The 14,761-nt window shown below is 37.5% G+C and overlaps 1 protein-coding gene across 1 annotated transcript in view; it reads right to left on the reverse strand.

Annotated features, from left to right (window-relative positions):
• The window catches only part of LOC127645111 (uncharacterized), a 139,251-nt gene that overhangs the window by 46,849 nt on the left and 77,641 nt on the right, over nt 1-14,761 (reverse strand). Inside the window, exon 5 of the mRNA XM_052128641.1 lies at nt 7,073-7,254. Within this exon, the coding sequence (XP_051984601.1) occupies nt 7,073-7,254 (182 nt within the window). The remainder of the gene's footprint in view (nt 1-7,072; nt 7,255-14,761) is intronic.

The raw sequence follows: 14,761 nt of genomic DNA on the forward strand, positions 1-14,761 counted from the left end.
TATCGGATTCGGGCTAGAGCAGGTATGGCAAAAATGGACACCGCTGTTACCATAGTTACAATAGTGTTTACAGAGCTGCTCAGGAAGACTCGTAGCTGAAACTCGGTTATGGTAAGGGGTGATACATTTCCGACACACACTCTACGCGGTTTTCCAATCACAGCAGACTGGGCTTTTTGGAAAGGGGGGCTTTAAAGAGACAGGAGCTAAATCAGAGTATTTCAGCCAGAGTATGAAGAGAGGGAAGTAGCAATGTACAGTATGAGAAAAAGTATGTTTTTTGAACATTTAAGCAGGTATATTCTATTCTAGTATACCCCAAAAATAACATTATGAACCTGTAAATTAGCATAATATGGGCTCATTAAGTAAAAGGCTCAATTTGCATAAGAAAAACAATTGAGATAATAATATTTTATTTTTTATTTTTTTCTGCCATCATTTGACTCATATGGCTTTCTTTGTTACATGGAACACAAAAGGAGCTATTTATAGCAGTTCCAAACTGCTCTTTTCCATACAATGAAAGAGAATGTTGGCCACTGTTCTCAAGCAAGATATTCAGTTAATACATAGTCCACAAGTTGTATAGTCTACCTTTATAATGTTTTTAAAAGTGTTTTTTGTCCTTTTTAGAACTTAACAGCCCCTGCTACCCATCAACTTTCATTGTATGGAAGAGAGCAGCTTGGACATCCTGCAAAATTTCTCTTTTTATGTTCTGCAGAGGAAAAAAGTAATATACGTGAGTAAATTAGGCAAGAATTTTCATTTTTGGTTGAACTATCAGTCAAATTAAAGAGATCTCTTTTGTGATTTTTCTTTCCTACGGGTTCTGTCTTTATACAACTTCACCAGCTGTCGTTGCCTCGAGCTTTCCCCCTAACTGAAAGTTTGTAATCTGTAATACTGTCTTCTCTAGTGTATCTCTCGTGGTATATCTCTATATACTCCCTATTCTCTCTGGCCACTCGTTTAATCTCTTCTGTCTGTTCCCCCCTTCCCTCGATTTCCCTTATCGCAGCAACACATCCCTGGCCTAAAATCCCTACCTGGCTCACCTGCAGCCAAAGCTTTTTTAAACACAGACTTTTCCACACCTGCCAGGCCTGTCACAGTGACAAACCCCCTCACTTCATTCACACAAACTTGCATGAGCAAAGGGCACAGTACAGTCACTCTGACATGCATAGGAACAAGTCCAGGAAGCTGGATTGGCATCAATAGAACTGAGCTGACTTTTTCCAGTGTCTGATCACAGATCCAGATCGGCACACAGCATACACAAGCCATCAGTTGGCTTCCCTTCAGCTTAGAGGCAAAACGTAAAAGGCAACATGCAATTCAAAACGTACCTCATAATTTAATGGAGCGTCACTGCAAAACATAATTAGTTGAGATTATTCAAATTAAAACCGATCCTTTTGATTCATTTGCATTGCTTTCATTTAATAATGCATCTTGTGTTGCTTTTCTTGTCAGAAAGACAGACATTTTTCAAAAGGTTAAATGGTGTCACAGCAATCAAATTAAGTAATCTCCCTGACTAAAAAAAGACTTCGCTACAGTGTTTGAAGTGTCTGTACAGACTGTTGTAAATTTGTTCTCACAAACATTGACTAATGGGGGGGAGGGGTCCAATTACTCTTTTTTTGTGTTCCACTAAAGACAGAAGTCATACAGGTTTGGAACAAATGAGGGTGAGTTAATGAACAAAGAATAGTCATTTATAGGTGAACTGTCTCTTTAAGTATCAACTTTACTTGTATGTTTCCTCTAAAATTATTTTGGATAAATAAAGAGACACAAACGAGACTATTAATGACATGTGTTAAGATTAATAAGGGACACATCTCAACTCTTTTTAAGAACAAATCTTGATCAATCAAAAAAAAAATCATGATCATAAAACTATTAATAACTGTTATTAATTAACAGAGTCACATTTGGCTTGCTTACTTGGGGCCTTAAGACAATAATTTTTAAGGCATGCTTTTTCAATCTGGTTATTCATTTGAACTGCACAATAAGAACTTTAAGACATCACGGCATCATTTAATTTATATATATGGAATAATGTACAGAATTTTCAGTTTTGGAAGGAAATTGGTACTTTAATTCACCAAAGTGGCAATCAACTGATCACAAAGTATAGTCAGGACATTACTGATGTGAAAAACAGCACCATCACTATTTGAAAAATTTCATTATTTTTTTTTTCAAATCTAGACAGACCCCATTTCCAGCAGCCATCACTAACAAGTCAAGTCAAGTGGTTTTTATTGTCATTTCAACCATATACAGTTAGTACAGTACACAGCAAAACGAGACAACGTTCCTCCAGGACCATGGTGCTACATAAAAACAACAAAGGACCAACATAGGACCACATGAGACTACACAACGAAATAAAATACCTATATAACACCTTTTCCATGAGTAATCAATCTAAATTGCTAATTTGGTACTAGAAAATCACTTGCCATTATATCAAACACAGTCGAAAGCTATTTGGTTTGTTAAATGAAGCTTAATAATGTCTTTGTGTTTGTTTTTGAGTTGCCACAGTATGCAATAGAAGAAAAAAAAAGAAACAGCTTTCTCTAGAAACTCATCAGTCAATAACTGTTTTGAGGATTGAAGGATATAAAATGATTGAAATTGCCCAAAAAATTAAGATTTCATACAAATGTGTACACTACAGTCTTCAAAGACAAAGGACAACTTGCTTTAACAAGGACAGAAAGAGATGTGGAAGGCCAGAAGTACAACTAAACAAGAGGATAAGTACATCAGAGTCTCTAGTTTGAGAAATAGACACCTCACATGTCCTCTGCTGACAGCTTCATTGAATTCTACCTGCTCAACACCAGTTTCGTGTACAACAGTAAAGAGAAGACTCAGGGGTGCAGGCCTTATGGAAAGAATTGCAAAGAAAAAAACACTTTTGAAACAGAAATACAAAAAGAAAAGGCTAGAGTGGGCAAAGGAACACGACATTGTGCAACAGATAATTGGAAAAGAGTGTTATGGATCATAACCCATTGAGCTTTTGTGGGATCAACCAGTCTGTAAGGTACGTGAGATGTGCCCATCAAGACAGGAACATCTATGGCAAGTGCTACAGGAAGCGTGGGGTGAAATGTCACCTGAGTATCTGGACAAACTGACACGAGGATTTTTTGATGAGAACTCTTTGAAGTAGTTTAAGAAGTTCTGAATTTTTTGTCAAATTGTAATAGTAATTCTTCACGTTATTAATGTCCTGACTATACATTGTGATCAGTTGAATGCCATTTGGTGAATATAAGTACAAAATTCTTTCTATAAGAGCATACACACACACACACGCACAATATATATATATATATATATATATATATATATACAGTGAGGAAAATAAGTATTTGAACACCCTGCTATTTTGCAAGTTCTCCCACTTAGAAATCATGGAGGGGTCTGAAATTGTCATCGTAGGTGCATGTCCACTTTGAGAGACATAATATTAAAAAAAAATCCAGAAATCACAATGTATGATTTTTTAACTATTTATTTGTATGATACAGCTGCAAATAAGTATTTGAACACCTGAGAAAATCAATGTTAATATTTGGTACAGTAGCCTTTGTTTGCAATTACAGAGGTCAAACGTTTCCTGTAGTTTTTCACCATGTTTGCACACACTGCAGGAGGGATTTTGGCCCACTCCTCCACACAGATCTTCTCTAGATCAGTCAGGTTTCTGGGCTGTCGCTGAGAAACACGGAGTTTGAGCTCCCTCCAAAGATTCTCTATTGGGTTTAGGTCTGGAGACTGGCTAGGCCACGCCAGAACCTTGATATGTTTCTTACAGAGCCACTCCTTGGTTATCCTGGCTGTGTGCTTCGGGTCATTGTCATGTTGGAAGACCCAGCCTCGACCCATCTTCAATGCTCTAACTGAGGGAAGGAGGTTGTTCCCCAAAATCTCGCAATACATGGCCCCGGTCATCCTCTCCTTAATACAGTGCAGTCAGCCCTGTCCCATGTGCAGAAAAACACCCCCAAAGCATGATGCTACCACCCCCATGCTTCACAGTAGGGATGGTGTTCTTGGGATGTACTCATCATTCTTCTTCCTCCAAACACAGTTAGTGGAATTATGACCAAAAAGTTCTATTTTGGTCTCATCTGACCACATGACTTTCTCCCAGGACTCCTCTGGATCATCCAAATGGTCATTGGCAAACTTAAGACGGGCCTTGACATGTGCTGGTTTAAGCAGGGAAGCTTCCGTGCCATGCATGATTTCAAACCATGACGTCTTAGTGTATTACCAACAGTAACCTTGGAAACGGTGGTCCCAGCTCTTTTCAGGTCATTGACCAGCTCCTCCCGTGTAGTTCTGGGCTGATTTCTCATCTTTCTTAGGATCATTGAGACCCCACGAGGTGAGATCTTGCATGGAGCCCCAGTCCGAGGGAGATTGACAGTCATGTTTAGCTTCTTCCATTTTCTAATGATTGCTCCAACAGTGGACCTTTTTTCACCAAGCTGCTTGGCAATTTCCCCGTAGCCCTTTCCAGCCTTGTGGAGGTGTACAATTTTGTCTCTAGTGTCTTTGGACAGCTCTTTGGTCTTGGCCATGTCAGTAGTTGGATTCTTACTGATTGTATGGGGTGGACAGGTGTCTTTATGCAGCTAACAACCTCAAACAGGTGCATCTAATTTAGGATAATAAATGGAGTGTAGGTGGACATTTTAAAGGCAGACTAACAGGTCTTTGAGGGTCAGAATTCTAGCTGATAGACAGGTGTTCAAATACTTATTTGCAGCTGTATCATACAAATAAATAGTTAAAAAATCATACATTGTGATTTCTGGATTTTTTTTTTAGATTATGTCTCTCACAGTGGACATGCACCTACGATGACAATTTCAGACCCCTCCATGATTTCTAAGTGGGAGAACTTGCAAAATAGCAGGGTGTTCAAATACTTATTTTCCTCACTGTATATATATATATATATATATATATATATATAGCTTAAAGGCTTTAGTTTCATTACAGCATGCACCACGATTTGCTACTTGCTGTTTTGTTGCAGAAAGGAGGGACTTTCATTCTAGAGAACATGTGTTTGGACAGAGAAAAGTAGTGCGAGATGAGTCATCAGTATTTTTGGTTTATTTTCCTAAGGGAGAAAGATTGTCCTTTTAAAAAAAAAATGTTTTGCTTCAAGTACAATTTGTCAATGTTTAGGAGTACTCTAGCATAAAGGTGACCTTAAAGCTAACACATGTGGTCTAAAAGCCACCTTTAATTTTTTGATTTCATGAGGTCTTAAACTAAAGATTTGCACCTCTACGTTGTTGCTGAAAACTGAAAATCAAACTAGGATCATTTGGAAATTGGATCGTGACTCACTGAATTAAAATCAAATCAAATCAAAAGTTGCCTAAAGTTTCATACCCCTAGTCAGCTTGAATGTTCATCAATGATGAAAGTAGCTCTCAAAGACAAGTACAGTCTCATGGGGATCACACATGTGACAAGCACCGCATGGGCGTGCCAGTGTAAATCACACTCCATTCTATTGCAGCCTGTCTGATGGGTGTCTCACATGCATACTTGGCTGCTCTCAGTGTTGCACAGACTGTGATGGAGCTGATTCAACATTGACTCTACAGCACTGACACTCTCGCTTTGTCCTTTTGTGGAGGGTTATTTTCTTCACTGGAACAGATTTCCACACGACACCTGGCAGAGTGAGTAACATGCCCCTCCCACACCAGAACATCATCTCTATGAGACATCTTCTGATCTCTGCCCACCCTCCATAAACTCATGCACACACACACATTTCCCACCTGAAAAGACCAGCATGTGGACACCTGAACACCACCCACTTACTTGCGATATAAAACAGCTGTTGGCTCGTTGAGACTCATGTATACAGAGCCTAAATCAAATATGGTAACATGTCAATAACATCAAACCTCAATGGTTCTTCTGCATCTTTAAATGTCATGAGGTCATGATGACCAATGTGGCTTGATGTTGTTGTGTCACCATATTTGACCTGGCTTCTGTACACATGAGTAGCTTAATTATTTGAACTGATTTGATTTGAAAGCTCCAAAAATCACTGTCAGCATAAACGTCATCCATAGGACACCAGCTGTTATATTAATGTCTTCTAAAGTGGCACGATCGCTTTTGGTGTGAAAAAGATAAATATTTAAGTACTTTTTAACTGTCATCCAATGTTTCCGAGAGGGAGGAGTTCAAGTGGTCTCTCATATGATGTATTTGCGTTACCATGATACAGAAGCAATCTCACATTTTCCACTCGGTTGAGATATCCAGGATAAACACACAAACACACCCTTGTAAGAAAATAAACAGATAAAAATATATCTAAACCAAAACCAACCACTGAACAGTGTTCCTCCTTCTCACTTGTAAACTGCGCTGCTCTTCCGGCTGCTCCTTCTTGCTTGTTTTAAATACCAATGTGATTACGTCACACAAGCGTTCCGCTGCAAACCGGGAGCATGATTTAGAGCTACAAATAGTACTTAAATATTGATCTTTTTCACACCAAAAGCCATTGTATCGCTTTAGAAGTCATTTGGTTTATGCTGACTGTGATATTTGGAGCTTCAAATATCAGATCACCATCCACTTGCATTTTAAGGGCCTACTGAGCTAAGATATTTTTCTAATTTTCTTCAAATGTGTTTTGGTGAAAAAAGAAAGTCATACACACCTGGGATATCATGAGAGAGTAAATAATGTGAGATTTTGAATTTTTGGGTGAACTATCCCTTTAATACTAACGAGCATAGGTCTTTTCAGCAGGGAACACATTAATAGACAGCATGGAAAAAAGCTCAATCATAAATGATTAGACAGCAATGTTAGTCCATGTCCAGATGTATAGAAAACATTGGGTAAAAAACAAGCTAGACCAGCACAAACCAGCATTAACTAGCCTGAAACAGCATAAAAATTCATGTTGGCCCAAGCTGATCTTTTCAGCAGGGTTCTCTCCCACCTCTCCCAGACTTCCTTTGGACCTTCCTCCCACCTTGTCGAGAATGATCACGGCCTCTTGATTCGCTACAGTAATGTTGAAGGTGTCCCCTGACTCTCCGTCCAGGATGGTATATTCCAGCTTGGCATTGTCACCCAAGTCAGCATCTGTTGCTGAGATCCGGCCCACCTCCGCCCCAGTCACGGCCAACTCTGATATAGAGAACAGCCAGGAACCTGAGATAGCGAAAGGATTTGGACAAAGGATTTGGAAGACAAGAAAGACATGGAGAGAATCAATTAGGTCATACACCCATTCCTCATTTGAAACTGACTTTGACGCAATCTCCATGTACCTCTATCTTGTATTCCTTTTGTCATTAAGAAGTTTACATTTTGGCTGGCATATTTCAGCGTCAGCCATTCTATGGTAGAATTGTAACCTGACGACCTCACATTAAATCAAACAATTACTGCTACTCATCTACAGAATGTAGCACTCTCATTAGATTCAGCAGGTGTGGAAACATTTAATTTTGGTTCTCAGTGGTTTGTACTATTCACATTCTCTCATTGTATTTGATCCCAGCTGAAAAGACCAGCAGGTAACACACATACAATACATTATGTTATTATAGGGGTTGGTTGGCATGCTGGTGTCCCCAAGAGGATTCTCAATAGTTTAACTAGCAAACTTCCTTGGTCAGCAGGCTTCTTCAAAAAAACATAGTAGTCGACTAACTTCACCATAGGGTTCCCACACATTTTCATCAATGAATTTCCATGTCTTTTCCATGATATTACAATGGATTTTATAGTTGTTACTGGTTATAAGAATTTTTACTAAATAATTTCATAGAGATTGCACTCACAAAGAGCAACTTCTAACAGATTAAATGTTTTAGTGATGAACATTATGAGAACAATGATTAGTCAATATAAAGTAGATATTCCCATGTCTTTTTCCTCTTTATTTATGACTTTTCCTGGTCTAAGTCGATCTTTTCAATGTGGTTTTCCAAAACAAAAAAAAGAAGCAGAGAGAGCACATATAAAAAGAGTAAAAGAGAAAGACTGAGTATTATATATTGAAAAATACAAGGCGGAATAAAAATGCAGAAGAATTATAGCTCAAAAAAGTGTTCATAGTGAGCGTTTGTTCCAAACATCACAACTTGGTATATTATACAGTATATCTCCATTAGACACCTTGTATGTGTGACAGAACAAAACAACAGACTGATATGAAAGTCAAAGCTAATCTCTATCCCAGTATGTCAACAAACCACATCATAATGTAAAGAAATACATTATAACAGACTTTTAGATCCGTTTTGCATCTGAAAGGCTTTGTATTGTGCAGACTGGCATGCAGTCAACGGCCTGCTGCTCTTTGATGAGAGAGAGGTGGCTGATGGGAAAGAGTCACCGGCACTACAAGTGTCTGAGGAGATGTCCAGTGAGTGGCCACCGCGTCATTCCTGGGACATTAAAACACTCTGTCACTACTGTCAAGCAAATGGACACGCTTCCTCTTAAAACGTCAGCCTAACATACAGCGCATTTGAAGCAAAATCGAGGTGAGCTGTTTGCCTTGGGATTTAAGGATTTTACACAACAGGAACTCAAACACAGACACAAACATTGTTGCAAGCTCAAGGTTGCTCACTTGACAAGACAAGACGTCCACTAAACAACAAGACTCAGAAAACACACACAGTTGCAATGTATGCCCTTGAAAAAAACCCTCTTGATTGGCTGAGAATGACTAATTGATTTTTATGTTTGGGGTCCCAAAGATGAATACATAAAAAAAAAAATGATATATATAAAAAAAAATTAAAAAACAGACAAGACACAGCACTGAAACACCACAAACCTCATAAATGTAGCTCTTATAATTAAAAAAATAAGTGCTCTTATGACAAAGTGAGAGCATATATTTCTCAGATATTTCCTTGTCATGGTGGAAAACTATTATTGTCAAAAAATGTGTCCTTTGATCCTATTTTGCAAACTATGAATCATGTTTTAGAAATGGTGCACACATTGTGTGTGGTGGATAAACAATTTATTAAAAATCCACTATAGCACTATAATACAGTAAAATCTAGACCTAATAGAGCAATTTAAAAACAGGAGTTATGTACATTTGCATAAAAGGGTCATGAAATAGAAAAAAACAAACATTTTCCTTGATATTTACACGTATAAGAGGTAACTGTTCAATAAAAAATACATTTCTGAACTCAAATCTTCCTCCACAGTCAAAAAAAAGAGCATTTATAGTTAATAATTCCACTTGGCTGAAACTTCTCATTTTGAAAACTGTGTGTTTGTGTCATCACGAGACATTGCTCAGTTGTATTTGCACACTCCACAACATTGACCCCGCCCACATGCGCTCAGTTCTTTTCGTAAACAGAGGGAGAGAGACAGGCCTAGTGTGACCAACTATTCCTTAACAACAAAGGTGACCCATCTGGACTATTTTGAAATTTTTTGTGCATATAACATGCATTACACAGACATCTTTGACCATTGTCATGTTTATCGTGCCGCTTTTAAAGGACGCTGTGTCAAGTTACAAGTCAGAAAATTAGACTCAGTTCGGACTTATTCAGCTGCTCTGTGTCTTGCTGTTCTTGCGCCCATCTGCGCTGTTTTTAATTGTCGGTGTATGTAAACAAGCACTTGGTCGTCTTTGACAGTTTGGATGCATTTCTGGTGATCTGCACCTCAGCGCACCTATGTGTTCTGTTTTACCATGCCATGGACAGAATATGTGTGGCAAATATCAGCGTGGACTGCTTGTGAACCAGTAATAATACGATTCAAGATTTGCAAAGGAACTATTATTGAAGAATGGGCAGTTAAAAACACTTTACTGATATTATCAGTGGACCTCAAGGAAGACATAAAAATTTCATCTTCATGACCCCTTTAAAACTTTTTTTTTCTATGGTACTGTATGGTTGACATTTATGTGGAATTGCCTGAAAGTAATTAAAAAATTAGCCTCTTATTTCCCCTTCAAATTCTTACCCATTTAGCAGATTTTATGGCAGCTTTATCCATCTGTATCACCACACAGTAGGCACACACGTTTCAGAAAGGTATGCATTCTAGTAACACTGTTTCTGTTTGTTAAAAATGAAAATTCTCTTCTCACTCACATCATATGACTTTCTTTCTGCTGCACAAACAAAGATTTTTAAAAGGAATATCTCAGCTCTGATGGTCCATTCAATGTTAGTGAATGGTGGCCAGAACTCTGAAAGTCCAAAAAGCACACAGAGGCATAAAAGTAATCCATACATCTCCATTGTTTAAATCCATGTCTTCATAAGTGATATAATAGGTGTGGGAGAGAAACAGATCAATACTTAAGTCATTTTTTACTATAAATCTCCACCTTTGACTAGCCCTAAGCAGTAGGTGGCAATATGCATGAAGAATGTGAACCACCAATAATCAAAAGAGGAAGAATGTGTATGTGAAAGTGAAAGTGGAGATTTACAGTAAAAAGGATTTAAATCTTAAATCGCTTCTGAAGACATCGATTTAACAACTGGACTCGTATGTACAACTTTTATACTGCCTTTATGTGCTTTATGGACCTTCAGAGTTCTGGCCAGCATTCACTTGCTATGGACCTATAGAGCTGAGATATTCTTCTAAACTTCTTTGTTTGTGTTCAGCAGAAGAAAGAAGGTCAAACACATCTGGGATGGCATGAGGGTAAATTAAATGAGAGTAAATGATGAGAGGATTAACATTTTTGAGTGAACTATCCCTTTAAGATCTTTATTTATAGTCAGTTATAAAAAGGCATTAAGTATCCATTTAATTGTTCAATATTGAGTTTATTTATTAAGCTATTAAAATGGCCTTCAGGTCTCTCAGACCCCAAACAGAACATGAGAGTTAAGCTTCTCAAACTGTTTCCCAGGCTCTCACAAAATGATTTGTCATATTCTATGGCTTAAAACTGATCAAACTACTCCACTTCACTCACACAAACACGACGACAGCTATCAGTCACCTCATAAATCAGAAATCAGGACAGAAGACGGGCAGAACAGGAAAAACGCAGCGAACAGATGATCAATTTTTCCAAGGCAGCTTTAGCCGGCCAATCAAACAGCATGAAGAGACGGGATCAATGTTCTGTGACCTAGAGATATAGCACTCCCCACTGGGTCACTGTAATTGTGTTCAGAAGGGACAATCGAGGTTTCTCCACAGTGCCTGCTCTAACTCACTTCACAGAACCACCTTTACTCTTTGGCTTCACTTCTGTTATAAGAGAAAACCTCCTTGTTTTATTCTTTTAATTCATTAAGTACTCTAATGGGGCTCGGCTGTCCAGGGAGGAAGCTAGGATTGGCCGGTATGAGTCAGCACCCAAAAGGAGATCAAGAGGAGAGTATTTAGTGCTTTAAAAGGATAGGCAGATGGAGTTAATTAGTGGGTCTGTGGATAAATACAGGTTCAACTCAGTAAATAACACAGAGCAAAATTATCTCAGGTCCACAGAGCAAGATGACTGAGAGCGAGAGAACATGAGAGAGAGGAAAGTGGAAAGACTGCATGTGGGCAAACAAGAGGTGACTTTAGAAAAGAAACACACTAACATGTAAACGGCACAATGCATCTAGATGGATAGAGAGGACTGTATTGTTTGTAAATGAGGGGAAAACGGCTTGATTCAAGATTAAGCAATTACAAACAGAGCTGCATAGAAATTCAAAAATAGGCAATGCTAAAAGAGAGACCATGCAGTCAGGAGGCAAACAGTGAGAGAGAATGAAAGAAAGAAAGAAAGAAAGAAAGAAAGAAAGAAAGAAAGAAAATAAGGGGTCCTGGCAGTTGCAGACCTTATCTATGGATGAGGCTTTATGTTGCAGTAGAAATGAGAGTTAGCAGAGTCATTAAAAATGTGTCTAGCTAGCTAAAGCTCAAGCGCTGGTTGAAAACAGCTTGAATAAAATCTGCATCCTTTTAGGACATCCATCACCGCTGCACTTATGGAGGTAGTATGTAAAATGAGGGATGTGGAGAGAGAGAACGAGATAAAAAGAGAAAAGCAGAGATAAACATTAGCAAAATAAGATTTGCTACACTACATACTAGGGATGGGCATTTTGCTCATTTTGTCTGGTCAAGTATTCAACAGACAAATCAGGCGAGTACTCAAGTACTCTGGAGAACACATAATTGTGCTAATCGTTTCTTATGTACATTAGGGTTTACACTGACATGTGGCGGACCACATAATTTCAATTGAGCTTGTTCTGTGTATGGTTAATTTTGAGTATTTTAGATAAGGTCAACACTAATCCAGCAACAAGTCAAATATTTTTATGGACATCAGTCGACTAGTGAAAATGAGAAGCCGTACAACCGTACCCGTCAAATCAAACTTATTTGCCATAGCATCCTGTCTTTGCTGTCTAATGTCACGAGTGTCATGTAAAACGGCATGTCAAGTTAAAAATACTTCAAGTTCATTTCTATTCCATTGGTATGCAAAAATGTGTTCTACGTGATATTGATGAAAATTTATTTCTGATGGCTCAGAATGCAAATTACTGCTGAAAACGATGCCATAATAGGACAAAGCAGCTTTTTTCAAACTTTATTAATAAAATAAATTAGAGCTGTCAGTAGATAACATTTTTTAATTGCGATTAATCTCATGATATTTCATAGTTTATCGTGATTAATTTCAGATTTTAAAAGTGCTGAAATTTTACTCTATATATACTTATTTCCTGTCAAAATGCATTTATTTCCTTCTTTGGAAAGAACAACACAATATAACAATAATGCTTTATTTAACATTTTCCAAACTCCACAGTACAAAGACAGAAATTCACTAAAATAGCACCAATTCTAGTAACATTAATCATTCACCAAAGTCTAAGTGGGGTGTTGACTGATTGATAGAACTACTATTCATTGCAATATGCATTAAATCTCTTAAATCCTCATCCTCCACAATATTTATCATCATCGGGCTGTCTTTTCACTTTGAATATGGAATGCACATGATTTGTTTCAGGGCAGCAAGAATTGTGTTCTGCATTTTGCTCTGGCACTGCCGATGGAAATACAATTAATCAGAATTGTCTGGTAATCATTAGCAATGGGTACAGAGTTGAAATGATGATACATTTGAGTGGAGGGTCAACAGACCCTCCATGTGGTAAAATGTTGACTTACAAAAGACGCAAAGAACTTGTCACAATTTCCGTCAGCATTTGTTTTATAAGAGTTCCTTTCTCCATCACGGACTTACTGTTGTGTGTTTGTTTGTAGTGTGTATTTGAGTATATTGTCCCCAATAGTCACATTGTAAGGGATCCACCCTCTAACGAGTGTTCAGAACTCACACAGAGCTGAATAACCCGTCAAAATATAATGTCAAATCGGTACATGGCTTAATCGGGATTAATGAAAAATTAACACATTATACATTTTAAATTAATCATAGACAGCACTAAAATAAGTTTAAAGAACTGCATGTGCTACAATAAAAATGGTGTTATTTATTAGAAATATGATGTCAGTTTATATGTTTACATCTATTAAACTAGTTTATTAGCTTATTTTAAATCATTTTAAATCCTCTTGAGGACCCCTTTGAAGTCTTCAGAGGCACACTAATGGGCCATTAATCTACATTAACAACACATTGTGTCAAGATCAAGAGTTATGACTGAAATTGGGTCCCTAAGACTCTGTCCTGTGACAGATGGGATTGGTTAAATTATGCTCAGGTTTTAGGAAAACAATATGTGAATTAGAGGTTGACTGATGGGTTTTATTGATATATTGGCACCGATAGTAACTTTTTGACACTATCGGTTATTGGAAAACATCAACGCCTGTTGTTGCCGATAGTTTTTATTATTAATATTCAAATGTTTCCACATCTGGACGGTTCAACAGTATAAAAGTGGCCTCTAGAGGTGAAATAAAAACAATCACTGACTTCAAGTGGAGTTTGCTGTGGTAGCTGATTACTATTGATGAGTGATGAATTATTGATCATACAGTATTTATTAACATATTAGAACGATTACTTTATAGTGCTTATATTGTAATAGATTGTAGATTATTGCAAGAGTGCATGTTTTGATTTCCTTATGTGTTAGTGTAAGCTGGGAGCACATACATTTTCAAAATAAGAGTCCCTGGTGTATTGCTGGCTTTTTAGTAGCTAAAGTTTCTATGTGCACTAAGTCTTTTTTCATTTTTTTTTTGTTTTGTTGTTGTTGTGGTTATTGGGTATTTGTTTACACATTAAACTACATCTGGGATTTTTGTCATTTTGGACTCTTGAAATCATTTTTTAATTATTCAATAAATTGATTTTTAAAATAGATCCGCCAATTAATCGGTTATCTGTCTTTTCCACCAGCTTAGTTATCAGTTTCTGCAAATCCACTACTGGTCGTCATCTAGTATAAACATTGCAGTAAATTCAAAATCAAAAATTATTTTTTCATTGTTTCAGCATTATAGGGCGGTGTAGTTGTTACTGGATTTTAATCTGTGTAAAATGTTTTGAAACTGATAAAAAAGTTAAAATTGCACAATCACTTTCTTTTCATGATTGATCACTGCTGTCACTTCCAAGTACTCAAGTGTTTCCTTCTACATGCCCATGAAGAAAGGATAAGACTCACTGAAAAAGAGGCATATGAGGCCTTTTTCACCCAAAGAGCAAAGACAT

Source organism: Xyrauchen texanus, chromosome 6, assembly GCF_025860055.1.
Source record: "Xyrauchen texanus isolate HMW12.3.18 chromosome 6, RBS_HiC_50CHRs, whole genome shotgun sequence".
In the NCBI taxonomy this organism is placed as follows: domain Eukaryota; kingdom Metazoa; phylum Chordata; class Actinopteri; order Cypriniformes; family Catostomidae; genus Xyrauchen; species Xyrauchen texanus.